At 43.1% G+C, this 20,947-nt stretch overlaps 1 protein-coding gene across 2 annotated transcripts; it reads left to right on the top strand.

Moving 5' to 3' along the window:
• The first annotated feature begins 8,429 nt into the window (after positions 1-8,429).
• LOC148032373 (uncharacterized) lies at positions 8,430-12,045 on the top strand. 2 transcript variants are annotated; one of them, XM_087683025.1, is made up of 2 exons: positions 8,430-8,764; positions 9,657-12,045. In XM_087683025.1, the coding sequence occupies exons 1-2, from the start codon at positions 8,655-8,657 to the stop codon at positions 11,584-11,586; spliced, it is 2,040 nt and encodes a 679-aa protein (XP_087539151.1). In that variant the 5' UTR covers positions 8,430-8,654; the 3' UTR covers positions 11,587-12,045. The 2 variants fall into 2 exon arrangements, with proteins under 2 accessions (XP_087539151.1, XP_087539150.1); XM_087683024.1 differs by having other exon boundaries at positions 8,431-8,764; positions 9,601-12,043.
• Positions 12,046-20,947: the final 8,902 nt, after the last annotated feature.

The raw sequence follows: 20,947 nt of genomic DNA, 5'->3' as shown, positions 1-20,947 counted from the left end.
TGCAAAAACAAACTCCATTGATTTTGATGAGAACACCAGCCCCGCTTCATATTGTGATTCACACAATTGATGAGATTGCACCCAAAACAACACGAGGAGCTCAAAATAGCTTAGTTGGACTAAGATGATTCGAGTGCACAATTTGCTTAAAAAGCCAAAATATGCTTGGTAACACATATTTATAGACAACAGGAGGGATTTGCCACATGGAAAGCCACATCGATAGCATGTGGATGCACGTGGCAAACCCTAGCCAATTATATAGTGCCACGTGTTGCCTGCCACATAAGTATAAAAGATCAATGTTGACTTACATGGCTCATTTTTGACATCCACAATACAACACAAACAACAATCCCTCCCAGATTGACTCTCTTGTCTTTTGCGTCGTTTTTGCTTTTCTTTTGCACTTGCTTTCTTTACAACGATACGGAGCGAGGGACCTCTTGCACTACCAACGCTCTTCCACCATTATGTCGTATTGGTTACCCAGGTTACAAAGCTTATACCACCCAGCAATCCAATCTCCAACAATGCTGACTGCTCGACTTTCCAGGATATCGTATGAGAGGATTCAAGCCAAAGGTAATCAAAACGATACGACGTGAATAGATAGTTTGCGGGATCTTGGTTTCCTCCTTTCACGCTATATCTACAATGCACAATATGGTGCAACTAGGTCAACTGCGATCTCGTGGTTGACTCCTTTTGCAGCGCATCTACAGTTTGTTATTTGCCCTTGTGTGTATTTGCAGTTCCTTATTCGCCCCCCTTGTGCGTATCTACAGTTCCTTATTCGCCCCTGTGTAGTTGAAGATACGACGTGACTATGTCATCTACAATCCCGCAGTTTGCTCCTTTCACATCATATCTGTAGTTGCTTATACACCCCTATGAGGTCACAGGTACGGTGCGACTAGGTCATTTGCGAGATCACGGTTTGCTTCTTTTGTACCGTATCTGTAGCCCCATATTTGTCCATGTGCAGTCATAGATACGGCACGAATAGGTCTATTGAAAGATCACATATCTCTCCTCTCACACCGTATCTTACCCTTTGTTGTTTTTAATTTTTGATTAGTCTACCTATCATCTTCTAGTAGGTGATGGCAAGGACAAAGTAGACTGCAAGGAAGGTCTATATAAACAGCAAAAATAGTGAGGAAGAGCCAATGCCATCAGTGGTTCCTCAAGCTTTCCCTCCTGAGACCCCTCCTACCCTTGGTTTTCCTCAATCTCCTGCCATGCAATCAAAGAAATCAAGTGCACAGACTGTGTGTTCTCCCCTACCCATGGCAAGCTTCATTTTGTTGACAACCAACCCTATGACCTTGCTGGACAGTCCTCTCCTACAATTGCTAAGTTTCCAACCTCCCCTAGAGCACCTATTTAGCAAACAGGAGTAACCTGGACCCAGTTTTGCTCATGAAGGAGAGCCTTCCAAGGCTAAGAGAAAGAGAAGGTCTAGATTTTATTATGTTCAAAAGTGTTTTAGTGAGATAAATATAAGTTAGTGAGTTTCCTACACCTTGAAGCTAGTAATGTATTCTTTGCCTTCTTGGGGTAGAGAGAAATGATGCATGTTGGTTTAGAGTCATAATGTGAGACAACTAGGTGAGAGATAGGTGATACGAGGAGGTTGAATTTTTTGAAAGAATATAAGTCATGTCCAATGTCCCATTGTTGAGCATTGAGGCCAAGAGTAGTAATGGTGTTGTGGTAGATTAAATTGACATTTGCAAAAGGCCAAAATGGCCTATTGAAGTACTAGTTGGGTCTACACATGCTATTTTCCAACTCTTGAGGAGTGCCTCCTTATGACATCTGAGCTCAAGTAGGAAGATACCTAAGCATCTATGATCCTCGAACCCTATGACTTGACATAGAGGTCAAAATCCTTTCTAGAAAAGAAATGGTATCTCCCATGGATCTCATAATATACTATGAGTGGTATATGTAATGATTTTCTAACTTAGCCTCTAAGGCACTACAGAACTACCTAATGGCACTCTAGGCACCATGTGAAATAGGTATATCCACAAAAAGTTAGACGTGTGACAAAGCCATTTAAGGAAGTATATAGAAATTATTTTGGTAATGATCTATCTTTGGGAGTATTGATTATGGAAAATACATGTCCTTCCTACATCTCGGTTCATATTGTCTATTCTGATCACTCTATTTAGCTATGAGTGGTTGAGACCAAGGCTAGAGAAATCAAAGCTATAGTCAAAGGGTGAGAGTGCATCAATCCTCATACCACATAGTCTTAACCAAGTGCACATCTAGGCATAATACTAGGTGTCTCCCTTAGTTATTAGCTCTCAGGAAGAAATGAGTGGTAGGCGGGGAGCTTTTACATGGTATGGAGCTAAAAAAGTGATGAACCCCTTTTAGTGACAAATGTTTAGTTCAAACCAAAGCCTATTCAAACCCAATACTGATTGGAAAAAGCAATGTGACTAAAATAGTAACAAGATTGGTGCCTAGAATTTGGTCTTTGTCATCACAGATCTAGTACTTGCTTTTAATTAGAGTCATAAAATACGAGCATTTCATCAATCCAAATATGCTTGCCTTCTTGTCTAGCACCTATCACAAATTAGCTAATTGACCGTCCCTTTTGTGGTCATGGTAGTACCACTAAATCAAGTACAAATTTTTCCTCCTCTTGCCCAAGTCTAACATAAAATTGATTTGTCCATCATTTCCTAAATATTGTTCTACTGCAAATGAAGAAAAACTATGTGTTAAAAGACCTCATTGCTTCAACTATATTTACAAAAATAATCTTGCAATATGAAACGTTGGATTAATGATTATATTAAATCATCATTTCATTTTTCAAACAAGCACAAATATGAACTCTTCCCCTTCAATATAATCTTGTAACAAACAAACCCACCAATTAAAATGTGGTTTGATATCTACAATCTCTCCAACTTCTTTTCCCAAATAGAGAAAAGCTATGTGCTAAAAGGCCTCATTGCTTTGATTATATTTACAAATATAATATTTCAGTACAAAATCTTGGATTAATGCTTATATTAAATCGTCATTTCATTTTTCGAACAAGCACAAAGATGAGCTCTTCCCCTTCAATATAATCTTGTAACAAACAAACCCACCAATTAAAATGTAGTTTGATATCTACATAACAACAACCTCTCCAACTTTTTCCAAATAGCTTGTAGCTACCTTTACCCTGTGTATGCCACAATTCTAACTCTCTATGAGTGCAATGCTTGCCTTTTTATAAGGCATCCCATTGTGGGCCAAATCTTGTGCACATGCTTGTCATTGGATAAACAAGGGTGTAAAGCTTGTCCTTATGAGGGAATAAATGTTAAGCGTGTTGTATTTCTGCATTACAAAGAATCCAGTTTCACCTTGCAAGAGTCCATTTGCTATGTTGCATTATTTAAAAAATTTGTCAAATCCAATTCCTACTCCAAAAATTCTCTCTCTCACCTCAATCTATAGAGGCAATTCATCAACCTTTTGTACAAAGTGCGCAAAGCAACCCATCAATAAGCCCACAGAAGAGGGTCCATTGTTGAGATTATACATACCTATTAAATTGAGCCATGCTCAAAGTAGTAATTATTAGTTCTCTAATACTCTCTATTTTCCTTACCATCTTATCTCTATTTTGGTCTACAATTCTAGCTAGATTATGAGTTTTGTAAATCACTGTGGTGTTATTCATAGCAATGAAAGTATTCCCAAGTTTTCACTATTATCTCACCCCATAACACCATATTCATTTACATTGTGTTCCAATTAGACTAATTGTACCTCTCCCCTATAAAGAGAGATCCTCAAAGACTGCATGTGGTCTTGTGTTTGCAAATTTTTTCCTACCATTATGAGGACCAAATGCACAGGGATTACCAAAAAAAGTAGTAAAAAGCATAAGTTCACTCCAACCCAGTTATTCCTCCATCATGCAATGTCAGAAATGCACTGGTAGTTTTTGAGAAATTTTAGCCCTAAAATACTCCAATTGCCAAGCTTATAACAAAAAGAAGACACCTACATTGGATGGAGGTTGATATGGCCAAGTCAATTGCTATGCATGATGAGGGTATGCCTATGTGAGATTGTTGTGGATGATTCAATATGAGCATAACAACCCTAGTAGATTGGATAGATGGAAAATTAGAAAAGAAGCATAGGGGTCCCACAATCTTTGTTACACAGGTGATGAGGAGTAATCCCTTCTCAATTGGGCATTCAAAATGCAAGATATTTGGCAACAAGTCTCTTTAAGGCACTTAAGATTGAAGATTGTTGAAATGCGTCAAATGTGTGAGTGCCCTTTTGCCAATGGGATCCCAAGAAAGAGTTGACATGATGGATTTTGAAGGAGACACCCACAACTTAACTTTTCAAGTACCCAAAAACCTAGAGAATGTAAAGGAAATTATTCTTCATCCAAAAGTGGTAAGGACATTCCATGGAAACTTGCAAGCCATGTATAGTTTACATAGTTTCCCTCTAGAGAAAATTTGGAATGTCAATGAAATATGATTACAATTCAACAAAGGAAAAATGCACGTTGGTGTTGGCTTGATAGGGTTCAAAATTTGTATATGGCATAACACCAAACAACTTGAATGGCTCATGATTCTACGTTGTGCCAATGCTATTGGAAAGGCCCTTTGAGGTTATTACATTTTTAAAGGGAAGAAAGTCATGCAAAATTGCTTGATGAAATGTGAAGATGGAGTTGTTTGGTTGGGCAACTATTTGAGGCATGGCTAGGACCTTGCAAAACTATGGTGCCCAACCTTCCATTCCCCTCAAACAAACTCTTGCTAGTTGTTGATGGCCATGGAAGCCACACACATTTTGAGGTGATACAAAAAGCTCAAAGAGCGGGGCATAAACATCATGACACTACCCTCATCCACATCCCACAAGCTCAATAATTAGATGTGTCTATTTTTAAGCCCTTCAAGGCCAACTTTTGCAAGGACAGTAACCTTAGGCAAGCATGAAGCATCTCTACACATTCAAGCAAGGATGAACTAGTTATCATTGCATCTAGGGCCTTAACCATAGCATAGAGAAAGAAATATTCAAGTATGCTTCAAGGCAACTAGAATTTGGCCCTTGAACCATGACATTGTCAATTATAATGATTTACCCTGCTCCAATTTGGATGAATATGTGAAAATTTAGGGCATCAACCATGATATTGATGATGGCATTGATGCCCAAGACTACATCTATGTTCTTGAAACACAATTTATGGAGGATGTTAAAGATGGCTTGGATGCCCAAGAAATGTCTTATTGCAGCCATGTTCCTAAAACATACTCATGGAGGAATTAGAAGGACATGTTGCTGCTACTCTTAGCCACTATTTTGACATGTATATACCACCAAACCCTCCATCCACTACCAATCAACATGGTTGCAATGTTTTGGCTTCACTACATATCTCAAGAAAATGTGGTTATCACTTGTGTGCACAATGGGGGCTTTTGTTGTAGACTAATCCAACTCCTTAATACTCACCTCAACCCACTTCATCAAAAGTGTCCTAGCCATGAATTCAAATAAGGTTGAGATTAAGAGGCAAAGGAGGCAAAGTGAAGGCTAAGAGCTCAAAAGAGGTGAGAGAATCAAGCTCTTGTTGAAGCTTGCAAGTGATTAGGGAAGCATATAAAATAGCCAAAGAGTTTAGGAAAATGTGGGAAGCAGAACCACTTTTATTTGTGAGAGAGTTTCAAGTGGTATTGTGGTAGGCTACACCATTAGCAAGTGACATGCCTACCTTGCATGTGCCTACTATGTGGAGAAGCCACATCATGCACTATGGCTACAAAGCATGAGAGACAAGTGAAGAATGGATACCTATAGGTCATGATAGGTCAAGCCTAATTTTACAAGCCAAGTACTCCTATCTAAAGTGTATCATTTTTTTGTTGTAGCTATGTTCAAGTTGCTTATGCCTTAGAGCATATTGTAGCAACTATAGTTCTTATTTAGCAGCCCATATTGTTAACTAATGGAGGTATGCTTTTGTTTCAGGAATGAGTCAAGCTCCCAAGCTTTCTTCTTCCTCTTGACCATGAAAGAATCAACTAAGAATTAGCTTGTCCTTCATTGATTACTAATTAACTTAGAACAAGTAAGAATGAACTTGTGCTCCCATGTTTCTCTTGTTTTTTTTTTTCATATCATAATCATAATTCTTGAAAGTACATCCAAAGGAGCAAATGACATTTACTTGCAAAAAGTAATCTTGCTATGGCTTGAGTCACTACATTATAGTTTAGCCACTCACATAGCCAGATTATAATCTATGAATAAAAACAAACTCTTAGTAGATCAGAGCCACATTAAGAGGAAACTAAATATTGCAAAAGTATTGTGATATGGTTGAATACTTGCATAAAATATATTCCATCATTAATTGTGATGAACCTTGTATAAAATTTATCAGCTGGTATGCTCCTTGCCTATCCAAATTCAATGAGGCTTCTAGAAGAAACAAAACACATTAAACTGAGAATACTAGAGGAAGACTTGGTAATATCTCTCTTCTTAGAAAAGAACAAGGAGAATATAGGTAAAAAAGGTAGATCATAGGTGGAAAAGGACAAGAACAATAATGCTCTATAAAAGGCATGAATAATGCATAACAAAACATTGAATGGCCAGAAAGGAAGTATGGTGTACCTCACCAGCACACAAAAGTATATCCAAGAGACGGAATGGTTTTTGTAAGGTCCATCCATATTTCCACACTCTAATATGAATTTGGAATGTGTATCTATAGATTATAGTAATGGAGAAAGCACATACATTACATCATCAAAATTGACACATCCTCCATCATTTCTCTGTCCAAACAACCTTAGTCTACATAGATTGTGAGCATTTCGATCCATGATATAGTTGTGCCACAAGGAAAATAATGGCATTTTTTGTGTATCCACATTTGCTATATAAACTAATGATGGTACTACCAACAACAATATCAAAATCATTGATCTTCCCTTTTTGCATCCATAAGAAGCATATGAGCCTCATGAAGGTCAAGGATAAGAGTAGAAGCTTGCACGGAGCAGAAATTGTCATGAAGGTCAAGGATATGAGTCTCATAAAAAGATTAGCAAAGATATACTAATTTGGATTGACACCATTTGCTTGCATAGGATGATAGACTCCTAATGCATCAATGACACAACTGTAAATGGTGTATAATATCAAGGCTATCCAAGGAACTACTAATTTCATGGACAAGAAGGGGGAAGAAGGTTATAATGAGCCTCATTAATAAGCGCACCATTTGCTTGCATAGGATGATAGACTCCTAATGCATCAATCACACAATTATAAGTGGTGTATAATATCAAGGCTATCCAAGGAAGTGCTAATTTTCATGGACAAGAAGGGGGGAGAAGGTTCTAATGAGGCTCATTAATAACCACACCACCATTGGCCAAAGCTGCAGAAAGATCCTTGTAGACATCAAGAGAATGCTAAAGAACATGGCCCTATTTGTAATTCTATTGTCCATACGGGCCTATACCAAAATGCATTTGACAATTACAATATAATTGGAGTGTTGGATGTCTATGATTGCCAAGGCCATTATTCACCATGATTTGGAGATGGGTTGCTCGATGAAGGCACCTACAGCCTTTGATCCCCCTCTACTCTGCATTGCTCTACTGACAATAAGCAAAACATTAGAGATGAGCACATGATCTCTTTCCATGGCTTCTTAGGCTGACCCATTGAAGCATTCCAAATTTGGCATGCAAGTGGGATTAAGCCATTTGGAGAGAGAGAGAGAGAGAGAGAGAGAGAGAGAGAGAGAGAGAGAGGTGGTACAGATGGGAGGTGCTACATCAACCAATGGCTATGCATGGCAACATGCCACACACTTGAAGTGGCACTATCATTGTATTGGAGTGACAACGCCACTGCTAGTCACAAAAAAGGGAGACCCCATTATCAAAACAACATGCATTTTTAGATTATCTATTTTTACTTTTAATTTGTAAAAACTTCCAATTGCCACATGACAACCCCAAGTTTTTGATGAGGTACATGAAAGGGTGGGCCTTGGTGATCATGTGGTGAAACCGATGGTTTAGCCCAAAAATTGCTAGGAATAGGTGGGCCCAATAGATGTCACTAAATAGGCTCCGGTACCCTAGAGACACACACACACACGTACGCACGCACGCACACACGCATGCACTCACCCACGCACATTGTAATGTGTTCCCTTACCATTAAGGTAACATGGAGCCCTTTAGAATGCGTTCCCTTACCATTAAGATACCATGGAGCCTTCTAAAGGGGACCACCAACCCGAGTTGCTCTGAGGGGAAAGGCATGGGCTTTAGACCCCCGAATGCACACGGGAGGGGAAGCCGGGACGGCGGGGTCAGCTGAATCTAAGCTTCCCTGATAAACCCGCTCCCCTCTCCTAACTCCCCTTCCCCGCCCCCCCTCTCTCTCTCTCTCGTGATCTTGCGGAGAAGCTGCTGTCTGGTTGTTTGGTAAAAGTTTGAAAACAAAAAGATGGACAGTAGCTCAACCTCCCCCCGTGCTCCAGCGCCATCTCCGTTCTTGTTAAATACAACAAGCCAGGCCTCGCCTTCTCTCCCCTTCCACCTTCATGGATGGCTCCCCTTCTCAGACCATGGATGGCTCCTTGGCTTCCCTCTTCACAGAGAACACCCTCCCTCGCCTTCCTTTCCCTCTCTCCACGGATCATCTCCCAGCTGAGGAGGTACGAGTCACCTGTCTCTTCTTCTTGCATCACCCTTACCCTGTCTTGATGATTTTTGTCATTCTTTTTACCTCTTTTCTTTCCGTCTGCTTGATCAGGAATTGACATTGCAGATAAACAAAGGAATCCTCAAATGCATGCTTTATTATGCCACATTGATTCTAAATGATCACGTAGAAGTATAGACAGTCTGTTTGATTATTGATCCTAAATGATCTCGTATTAAGTATAGACAGTCTGCTTGATTACTGAATTGACATTGTTATAAGCAAAATAACTCATGACCGTTGTTCAATGCATGCTTTTACACGAACTTGCAGAAGCATAGACAGTCTGCCTGAGTACTGAAGTGACACTTTTCTGGAAAAAACATCGCAATTGCTGCTCAATGCATGCATTTATCATGCAGAGGGATAGAGATGCATGCATTACCATGCAGAAGTATAGACAGAGCGGCTCTTTCATTCAACAAGATCAGATTGATCCCAATTTGTCGATAAACAAATTGTTTGGTGCAGCCATAAATGATTAGACTGTGCATGCCAGTATCCTGAATGCCAAACAGATGAGTTGTACCTGTATGTTTGACAACCAGCTTGATATGTGAACACACTCACAAGAAATCCTTAGTTTGTGGCATCTATTGTGCAGCATGTAGGGCAATAATTCAAGACAATGTCCAACTCACTACTGACAAATTATACATACTGTTTTATTGTACCATTACCTTGATATGTCAGACGATTATTATTGCATTCCAAATGCTATACTTAATGCAGTAACACCTTATTTGTTGCTCCTTTCAACAACTGATGTGCTCTATTTTGAACCACCAGAGTACAGAAGAGCTGAAGCACATGCTGATACAAGCAAACATTGATCTTGAATCCAGCAAAGCTGCAGCTAGAGCTCAAGCCAAACTTTTTGAAGGGAAATTGCAATACTTGGAGGATCTTTTAAGAAATGCAAGGCAGGAGAGAGATGAAGCCCGGATTGAAATTCTCAGGCTCAAAGAGAATTTCCTCTCAACACACTTCCTGTTGGAGACTCTGCAGGCTGGACTTCAAAACAACCAAGAGCAAAGTTGTGGACTCTTTGGGGAGCCTGATAGCTTGCACATGCAGCAGTCATCCAAAGCTTCCTCTTCACCAGGGCATCACATGCAACCAGATTGTGTCTCGAGCTCCATTATGCTGGCTGATTCCTCGAGGGATATGCATTGGGACATCCAAGACTTGCCAGAGTTGAAGCCACTTGAGCCAATGCATCCTGATGTGCAGAGCAATAACTTGTCCTCCATCTTTTACCAGACCAAGCCATATGAGATAACCATGGATAGGCATTCTGATCATCAGTATCATCAGGGGCATAACTATCCCTATCTACATGATGATCCACAGCAGCAGCAGCATCTGAGATGTGATGGCTTTCGTTGCACCATGTCCATGTATGTAAGTCCAATAAATGACCAGCTTCCTGCAGAAGGGAAAGCCCAAGATTATTTGTCAAGTGAACAGGAGCAAGACTACCCGCAGCAATCTAGAGTGGCAGATGGTCTGGATGCTATTTTGTTGCATAAGCTGAAGAGCAAAGGGCTGTTGTCGGCTGAAAATATTGTGCAAAAAGTCTCCACGACACATAATAACCAGCATCCAGATCACATCCATCATTATCAAAGCCAAGAAGGCCTATTGTTGAAACATGAAGCAGGGCAGCATACATGCTTTTCTCAAGAACAAGGTGTGAGAATAGAGCAGCAACAAGTTGGAGAAAAACATCAAAATCAACCAGTAAATCTTCACCAACAGCAGCAGCTAATGCCATGGGATGGAATCTCTGTACATCATCATGTATTTTCTGGGCCAGCTGGTGAGAGTGAGAATGGATTGCCTATACCTGACACATGTGTTTCTGACGTAATGAAAGGACTGTATCTGCCGCCCTCTTTGAAGAATAGATCATCAATGGCTGCAGTGCTAGCTCCTCTGGAGCCACAGTCCTACAAATCAGACATATCCATGGGCAGTACAAGTACTGGACTGATGTGCCCATCATCATCCTCATCATCTTCGACCTCTGCTACCACAGCTACTACTAGAACTGCAGCAGTCCCATGCTCATCAATGGCACCACTGATGTGCTTACACTTGCCCGAGCCACCGGAGGCTGATCCAGAAGTCATGCTAAGATCTTTGCCAGAAAGAGGCAAGCTTCTGCAAGCGGTGATGCAAGCCGGGCCTCTCCTCCAAACACTCCTATTGGCAGGTCCATTGCCACAGTGGCGCCATCCACCCCCCAAAACTGCAGCTCCCATACTCCCTTTTCTAGACTCCATGGAAACATCCCTTCTGATGCATGTGCCACCCCTACCAAGCAATTTCAGGTTGTCTTCCAGCTCCATTACAAGCCAATTCAGCAGCCTGAACAACAGTCTCAGAGCAGCTCTTGATACTAGTCTGAGAAGAACCGCCAACAGCACTAGGCCTTTTGACGAACTGGACTGTACCGTTAATAACCATCAACATGATGGTGACAACATGCATGCGCCTTCTCCTAGTAGAGTTGATCAGTCTTGCAATGACCAGAATGATACTGATAGCAATGAAAGGGCCCTGCCTAAGATGAGCTCCTCTAGCTGCAACGCTGCTTTAGTGGCAGCAAGCACGGCTCAGTTCTTTCCACAGGTTGCAAAAGGCACTGCCCCCATGCTCAATACTTCCACCAATTTCTCTTACAGCAGCAGATTGCTGAAAAGCTCTGCTCTTCTTCCGAAACGCCTGGTCTTCCGTGAACCAAGACTCCACACACACAAGCTTACATAGGTAGAGCAATGCTTACGATCATTGATAGGCATGCTTAGATAGAGATTTGGAATCCATTGTTTCAGTGATGAAAAGAACACCCCTTACAGAATATAGCTTCACCAGACAGACATGTGCATATCTGTCTTACTATGTCTTTACCCTCTTAATTGGTTCATGTATGCAGGAAGGTTTTGCATACAAACACGAAGCCTCCCTTTTGTATGAAGGCGCCTTAATGTTGTGGTTCGAGAATTTACAATGTGTCAAGCCTCAAATTAAAGCACCTTAGATATAACATAACTACACTCTTCTTGTTTTCTCTCGGTGAGTAGCTGTATTTTCGTTCGTGACAAACCCATCTACCTGGCCATGAAAGCAATATTATGTCGTCAATTTGGACTTATCTTGAGCTTTAGAGCAAAATCTAAATATTGTCAAACTGCATCCAGGGGTTTCAATATTTCGTTAGGCAATACCAGATTTCCATGATATTGAGAAGGTGCATGTGCCAATTCTTGTACTTATCAGTTTCATTTGCATCACCTTCACCGTAACGTTTGGAGTGTCGCCCAAACAATTTGGGGCACATGGTTTTTGTAAATGCAATGCCATACTGCATCTTGTCTATTTATGGAACTAACCCATCATTCATCCATAGGGTCTAAATCATCCTTATTGATCAAAAAGGGTAGAGTCCCTTGTTGAGGGAATGATTGTTGACGACTTTGCCCGCCCCAACAGTAGGAAGGCTCTACACTAAGAGAATAAAGACTCTCAGAAGCACTAGAGGTATCTTGCATTGTGGTTGTACAATCAAGAAAGTCCAATGGTGGTGGACCGGCTACATATTATAGAAATATCTCACTATAATATTCTTGGTATTCAATAGAGAATCTTTTATTTGCACTTCTTATATTTCTAATGTGCTTTGTCATCACATATGTGCATGTGCATGCACATGTGCACAATATCGATCTATCTCTTTGTGCTTGAATCTCCATAGCTCTTACTCTTTTCCATCTTTCGCTTGTGCTTCCATCTTTCGCTCACCTTTCAATTAGTATCAAAGCGGGCATTCAAGGACCATCTTCATCTCAGTAATTTCAACTTGGATTCTAAGCTTCAGCTGAAGGTTCCATGGTAGCCATTGTTTTTTCCTTCGAAGGTATGCATTGAGTCTTCCTCCTTTGAGGCTTCCAGATGCCATCAATTTTGAAAATGATTCTCTCTCGTTAACTAATTGTTAAGTTTGAAAATTGTCCATCAAGTTTGAATCCTTGCTACAGTCATGGTTAGTGCGTACTAATCCTCACACACACACACACACACACACACACTCTCTCTCTCTCTCTCTCTCTCTCTCTCTCTCTCTCTCTCTCTCTCTCTCATATCTTATGGCATTACTTTGTAGAGATTGGAAACAAAGCCTTTCCTCCATTTGGAGTTGTAGCGACAAATGCTATGCCATGGCTTCATATACCATCAGGCTACTATCCCATGGCTTAAAATACCATCGAGTTGGATAGGACCACCGTTGCAATGATAATTGAAAGATTATCCTCTAAAAAAGAGTAGTCCTCACAAGGTGGAGGATTCGAAGAACGACAAAAAAAAAACTTATGCAACTAAAATTATTATTGAATTATTGTGAGGCTTAATTGTCGGGCAGAATTGGTGTGGCAAATAGAGAACTGATGGTGGAGGCAAGCAATTATTGCTGCGTGAGTAGTTAGACATACATCTACATTGAACTTGTTGCATTATGCAACTTCTTTGTCCAAGTCACTGGACACCTTTGATGCAATTCAAACTTTTTTGACAACTCATTCTACATATTGATCATCATCTACCCAGTGCAAGGACATATTTTGTGTTGAGTCATTGGCCATACAATTAGCACCTTTTAGGATGCATTGTATAGCTTCTTTGTCCAGCTACACTCGATATACTCTTAAATCAATAATGCTTTTCTTGCCATTAGTTGAGTTCTTGCTAGAGATGCTTTGAATTCTCATTGATGTATTGCTTTATGTAAAGCTCTTGCAAGACTAAACTTCTTAAAATAAGATTGACCAAGGCTCATATCACTAGGGGTTTGAACTCACCCATGTGCTCCTCTTTTGTGCTTCTGGGCTACTAATTGAGCACCCCTCATGCTCTTCAGCCTTCTCTCTTCCTCATAAATATGAGGAGAAAATAGTAAAACTGGTGGATTGATTACTTTGACTAGTTGCAGATGAAGTTTTGTGCATGATGGAAACTCCCATGATTCCCACAAGTTTAGGAGCCTTGGCCACCCCCTCTCTATGGAGAAATGTAATAAATTGAAATCTTGTCTTCTTTAGCTAAATCCTAGAACTCATCATTTTGGTGTGGCTAATTGTCACCATCAATTACTCTAACATGTGGCTCAATTTTAAAATTGAGCCTCATGAACTATTGGCTCAATTAGAGCTATATTATTGGAATGGAAATGTAACTCAACTTTAAGATTGATCACATTGTTGGTGGCCCTAATTTAATAGACATACGGCTCCATTTGAACTAGGCTTGCACTATCTAAATGGATATCAACTAGCACTTCACCATCTTACAATAAATGAGGCTCAATTTTGAAATTGAGCCTCATGTAGTAGTGTTGCCTTGAACATAATATACTTAGGTTCAGCTTTAAAATTGAGCCTTGTGCACTACCATTGGACCAATTAGGGGTAGATAATAGGAATGGAAATGTGGCTCAATTTTTAGATTGATCCTCATGAAATAATTTTGGCTCAACCTTAATAAACTTGAGATTTCATTTCAATTAGAACTACATTATCACAATGTGTGGGAGCTTTCGCTCAACCGCCAAGACCCACGGACCGCTTATTATTTCAAGCGTTCCAAGCGAGCTCTAATGGCTATCTCTCACCTAGCCGACGCGCCGTCGATCCTACGAGTGTAATGAGCTTACCTTGATGCCCGATCGAGTACCTCCTCTCTCTTGCACTCCGGTAGCTCCATGATTCTTGATGCTAGCTCAAGCATCCTCAAGCCTCCTCCATCTCCAAGCTCCATCCTCCATAGCCGCGCGCGCAAGAGAAGAGAAGAGAAGAGAAGAGAAGAAGAGAAGAGGAGATGGTGAAGAGCTTCACCCTCTTGATCCCTCACTCTCACACACACTCACTCCCTCACACTCTCACACTCCCTCTCTCAAGAGCACACACAACCAAGAAGGGGAGAAGAAGAGAGGAAGAAGACTCTTTTTGCCACACACCAAAGAATGAGCTTCTCATTCACTTTTCAACTTTATATACAAAGCCCTAATCCTTTTTGGGTGGTCATCCCCTTTTCCCTCCTTTACATGGCCGGCCGTAGTCTAGGCCCTTTTTCCCATTTCCCACCATTCTAATTTATCATATTCCCAACTAATGCGTACACTTTGCACAGGAGCGAGCCTGGTACTCTTTTACAAAGATTCGGGGGCGCTCATTTTAATGGTGCGTCCTTTTTCTCTTTTGTTATCTCGGGCCAACACCGCGGCTTTCTGAGGGTCGTGCCCGAACATTTAAATTTTTCAAGGACTGGTTACCGGTCAAGGCGCCTTTTTCTGCTTTTATCCTGCGGCTTCTTTGCTATTTTCATTTTTTCCATTTTCTGCTCCTTTGTGCTGCGGGAAACACGGTAACATTACCCCCTCCTAGCCAAGTGCCAGTCCCATGGCACTGCGGTGGGACATAGTGGCTAGTTAGGTCGGCTGCTAGGTGGAACAGGTAGGTGGCTAATACTGCTTCCAATGTGGTTGGGTGAATGATAGGTGACGGGGTTTAAGGACGATGACCAGGAAAGATTCCGGCGTGCTTTAGGCTCCATGAAGATACTCGGCATCTTTCACAGTGTTGTGGCGCCCCTTATGTAGCCGGTCGTCTTTTGAGTATCCGAAACGCTTGAAGCAATAAGCAATCCCTTAGGAGGATGGTATTGGAGGGATTTATTCTAGAGAAACCCCCCGAACGCTGTTTGCCTTGAAAATCCGTGGCCTTGATTGAAGATCCTTGTCTTTGAGTAGAAGGTCTTCAGTGTTGAGTTGAAGGTCTTCAGGTTTGTGGAATCAATAAGCGATCCGTAGATCTTGAGGCGTTGGGCATGGATCATTGGACAATGAGGTTCCAAGATCTATGCCAATGGCAGTTCTACCTTGACTTGGTTCAATCAGGATAGCCATCAGCAGGCAGATGACTAGATGCCGGCACATGAAAAGAAGTTTTGATCATTAAAGGATGCCGTGGGCGATCCTCTTCCGCGGGTAGCCCTTTCTTGAAACGCGAACGTAACCTGCAAGAAAAGTTGTGCACTCCCTAAGGGGTGTGTCTATCTCACCGTGTAGTGTGCGGTGCCCGTGGCAGTGGAACTGGGAGATGGGTCTAACCTTGGGCAAGCCCTTGGTAACGTCCCACACTTGAGGACCCAGTTCGTGTTTCGTTGGAGGTGCGGTGCAAGTCTTAGGGTGACAGGTCTGAAAGTCCTGCCCTTGATGTGCCCTAAGTGTGAAGTGGGGAGGGGGCTAGGGAGAACCCTAGGTGCGGTGATTGTGGTGCTTCTTTCTTCTTCTTCTTCTTTTTGTTTTTTTTGTTTTTTTATTTTTTCATTTTTTTATTTTTTTGTTTTTTTGTTTTTGTTAAAAAAAAATAACATAAAGAGGCGTATACATGGAAGCAAGCGATACAAGAGCATGACGGGAGTTTACTCCTCGTCATCTAAATGGCGGGTAGGGGATGGCGGAGGGTAGGGGGCCTTGTTAAGGAATCTTCGACTTAACAAGTAGCCCTTGAGGTTGAGGCGGGTTTTGAGAGTGGTGGTAGAAAGGAAGGGGTGGTTGCACTGGGTGAATTTGCTGTCACTCATATCTTCGAGCAGTGCAACACAGAAAGATGGCAAAAGAGAAGCGCGCATCATGAGGCGAGTCAAGGTGCTGCTGTCTATGGCGTTGGGGTCGAAATAGAGGGGTGGGAGGTGGCATTCTTGGGGTGCGGGCTCTTAGCAGACTAGGATCCTAATTAGTCTAAGATAATTACAAGTGGTTATGAAGGCGGGGTCAGGACAGGAGGTGAACTCGCTAAGAAATCTATCTATAGAGCTGTACAAATCAGGGAGGGTGAAGAGGAGGGCGTCCCTATGGGAGGTGCTATTGGTGTTATAGATAATGGGAAAGTCGAACCTGCCGTGGATGGACGGATTAAAGTCAACCTCTACCCTTCGAGGATACGGCATAAAAGTAGGGTCGTTTCTCTCAGAAGGGAGGGTGTTGCAAAATGCCATCCACGAGTCAAGGTTGACGTCAAAAATGCGTCGTCTCCAGGTGGGTTGGCAATTATAGCCTTCCACTGATCTAGGCACCTGGAGGACTTTATCCTGCCAAAATTTGCGGTCCTCGGCTCCCCAAGCAGTTGGATGGGCCTCGCGCTCCGCTAACCACTTGGCCTTGAGCCTTGCACCCATAGTGATGACGTCCTCTACAAGCTGAATGGGCAGTACTCTGTTCAAGGTAGCGAGAAACTCAAAGCGCAAGTCGAAGGGGTCGCGGTTATATTCCTGCTGTTCCCAGATAATCAATTCGACATGGAATTCAGCAGGGGGATCATGATGACGCGGTAGGAGAGGGGCAGGTTGTCTTGGGACATGTCTAACATTCAGCTTTTTCCTTGCCTTCTCTACCATCTCTTTCCTGCGGTTGGCCTGGGCTGCTCTTCTATGTGAGGCGGGGACTATGACGGTGACTCGTCACTTTCTTCGTCGCCCCCCTTCTTGTCTTCTCCTGCTCGTCCCTGCCCTAACGCTTCTTGGATGATTGTCGTAAGGACATCTCCAAACCCTATGGTGGAGGCCTTGGAGGATGATGCCTTGCGGGTCGATCGGGACGACGGGGACTCCCCTCCCACAGCTCTTCCTTCTATTGCCAGGGCCTTAGTCGAAGTCTCTATTGTCTTCCTCACGAACCCATTAAGGTTCACCTTGTCCAGCGATTGCGCTGCAATGCTGTCGAGCAGGGATACATTGATTCGGGTCATTATGCTATTGTACCTCTGGCTTGAGAACAAGGCGTGCACCATCTTTGCCTGCAGCTGAATTTCTGGGTTGGGGATGTCCGCCAGGCTAATTCTGTCATTGGTGTGGACCTTCACTTTGTCCATCCCCAACATGGCATAGATGTCTCTTTTTGGCTTCCTTTCCACCTTATTCGGCAGCCCTAGTGCCCTTTCCACCAACTCGGGGGTCAGCTCGATCTGCACCTGTCTGATGGCTTCATTGTCGCGCACCGTGATGGTGCCCCTGTTCCTATTGAAGGTGCGCAAGAAATCAACGCACTGGGTGTAATCCACCCTCCAGCCCACTGCGTCCAGGCACTTTTGCAGGTGGCACTGCTCTATGATTTGGCGTACCGCCGGCTCTTCGATGGCTACGTCTTCAAGGTTGAAGACATGGCGAAACTTTAACTGGTTGAATGCTCTTGTTTCCACCGTGAGGCCGTACTTTACTTGTTCCTCCTCCGAGAAGGGGAGCTTGCCTGCTTTGTCCTGGCTTGCCATGATCGCCACCTGCACGTTCAGCCATTTCCACTTTTAGTGCTTTTGACAACTAATTTGCTGGAAGAATAAAAGCATAGCAGATTTTATTGAACATAGCCTTAACTTTGCCTTTCAGACTTTTACCACCACCTCTTACCCTTGCATTTCAAATTTAACAGACGTTTCACACTTGGTTTACTTTTTAGATTCTATTTTGTTTATTTTTTACATTCCACTACGTTCCACCTTATTACCCCTTCCCCCTTTGGAACAGAAGAATCCGTCCCAGGATTGGAGGTTGCGAGGTCAAGGCTTTCAGCAGAAAGGGCGTCGCTCTATTTGTGCAGGAGCCAAGCGTAGAAGTTGGGGTTATATTCCAGTTGAGCGGCGCGGTCCAAATCAAAGGGTCGAATCCCTACGTGTGTGATGTACGTGAGGACATCTGTGAGGAAGTCACCAGAGTCGACTCGACTTGCGATGTGGAGCTCTTCCTCTGTTAAGAGGCGGTCAAGATAGGGATGCCCTGTGATATGCTCGTCCATGGTTCGACCCCAAAGAGTGGTTAACACTCTATACGACGTAGGCGCGACGTAGGTGGGATCATACTCTGTTGTTTTGATGGCTCGGCGTTGTTCGGCGTTGGTCATTATGCGACATCTGTCACCCTCCCATTGTAGCCTAAGAGCATACCACTGCCTTAAGAAGGGTGATCCAGTATCAGCAAGGTGGGATAACCTTGCGATCTCTTGGTCAGTGATAGCAGAAGTGGTCCGTGGATCATATGACGTGATGAGGCATTGCTTAATGGCTTGCTCTTTGGAGACCTCGCTAGCTTGCAACTCAGCAGAGCGAGGAGCTTGTGCAAAGGCGAATTCAAAAGTCTCCCAAGAGCAAGGCATATTGCATACTTTTGTTGCAAAGGGATCCGCTAATAGACCCAAGTCCAAGCGGTCATAGCTGAGGGCTAGCGACACAAAGGTGGCATCGAGCCGTTTGATGCAGTCCACCACATCATCTCCGGTGTCCTCTGCAAGGTCAGCGGCTAGCGCGAGAAATGACTTCCGTTCATAGGAGGGCGTAAGGCCGACGGGTGGTTGAGGTTTGCTAGAACTAGAGGCTCTGATAGTACATAGTTGCGGTTGGGAGTCTCCTGGAGCCTGCAACCAGGTTGTTTGCAAGGTGGGTGGGTTAGGGTCAGTCGCAGCAGCAGCTGGGCTGCTGCAGTCAGCTTTGCTGCGGAGAGTCGGGTTGACTGGGTCGGATGATGCCACCTGTGACGGTGGCCGTTGTTTGGGCCGATAGGTTTGTGCGACTCTCTTGGGCCGAAGCGTAGACGAGTCGGATGGCTGGGGCTCTGGAGAGCACCGTAACCTATGGTCTTGAGGTGTTGGGGGACGTGGGCTGATCAAGCTTGAGGGTGGCGTAGGACTCGTGCCTTTGGCCGTAGGGGCCTTAGGGATCCATAGTGAGGCATTTCCCTCATAGTAGCCTTGTGCACGCAAGAGGGTTTTAGGGACCCATATTTTCTTAATCATGCGGCGCTTCTGGTGATTGCGTCTTGGCCTCCTAGATTTAGAGTTGTGGATCTTATGCAGACAGGCGCGTCTAGTCCTAGGCAGTTCTCGAGGCTGTTTAGGCACCCATTGGAAGTGAGGCTGTTGGGCCCTTACTGTGGTTGCTGCGGTCTGCGGTTTATGGGAATCGGGGAGCGGCAGACACGCACTACCCCCCCTTCTTAATCTTGCCTACGGACATTTCTATCGGTGGCTCTGCGGACGGTGATGGTGTTACGCAGCCCTTGCTGAAAGCCGTGACAATGCGCACGTTGCCGATTGCTAGGTAGATGCGCTGCGACTCATAATCAACATTGCAGTGAGTTTGCTTTTTGAAGGTTCGCCCGAGCAGTGACTCCATGCCTATGTCCGTAGCACTCGGCAACACGTAAAATAGCATTGGAACAGTCTCAGACTCGATAGAAACAGTGACTCTGTACTTGCCGAGAAGTGCGTAAGATTGAGCCCCATATGGGCTTAATTTGGCAGTTGTGGGTTGAAGTAGTGGTTTGCCAAGTTGGGTCCAATGCTTGTGCGTTAAGACATTGAAATCTGCTCCCTCATCAATCAAGGCGTTGAAGGAGCATTTTCTGCAAATAGATAACCTCTTTTGGAATTCTATCAACTTACTTCCAAAGAAATGCCATACAAAGTAACAACCAGAGTATTAAGATAAAATCAATTAATCACTTCCAAAAGGAGATTCAGAATCAGATCCCCCCCCAATACTGGATCAATAGCTAGACCAGAAGCCGAGGGGGTTCACTATAGATGTTGTATGGTATCACATGAGTGTAAGGGAGGGGAGTTTTTGGAAGGGGATACTTAAGCGTATACATTAGAGGTAGACGCCTCTTAATTTCCTATATTGAACTTAAATTTAAGGATGGGATGGAGGGAAAAAAGAAAGGGGGGATGCATTTGATCACCTCTCTCCATAGATTGGTTTCTCCATGGCATAAAGAGACCTTGACAAGTAAGGTTAAAACCCTAAACCCTCACATAGTAGGGTTATTGAATTAATCATAGTGTGGGAGGGGGAGAGTTGGCACTCTCCCATGGTTTTGGTAGAGAGATTCAACTCCCCTTCTTCCAGAGAGAGCTTGGTGTCCGCTTGGTATAGTCACTTTAAGTATAAAGGGGTTTGATTCCCCTACTCTCTCTCCTCATGTGGTAAGGGGGCACGAGCACTCAAAAACATTGCGACACATACTTTGATGGTATCCAAGTGCCACTACATAAATGACTTTGTGATATGACCATTTTGATACTTTTAAT

This window comes from Lygodium microphyllum, chromosome 8 (genome assembly GCF_053477565.2).
Source record: "Lygodium microphyllum isolate KBCC chromosome 8, Lygodium_microphyllum_v1.1.10, whole genome shotgun sequence".
NCBI classification, from domain to species: domain Eukaryota; kingdom Viridiplantae; phylum Streptophyta; class Polypodiopsida; order Schizaeales; family Lygodiaceae; genus Lygodium; species Lygodium microphyllum.
The sequence above is the reverse complement of the archived record's forward strand: the minus strand, read 5'-3'. Positions and strand labels throughout refer to the sequence as shown.

Coding starts and splice junctions, on each gene's coding strand:
- LOC148032373 (XM_087683024.1), top strand. CDS start 8,651: ATGGATGGCTCCCCTTCTCAGACCATGGATGGCTCCTTGGCTTCCCTC. Junction 8,765..9,600: donor ATCATCTCCCAGCTGAGGAG/GTACGAGTCACC, acceptor TTGAACCACCAG/AGTACAGAAGAGCTGAAGCA.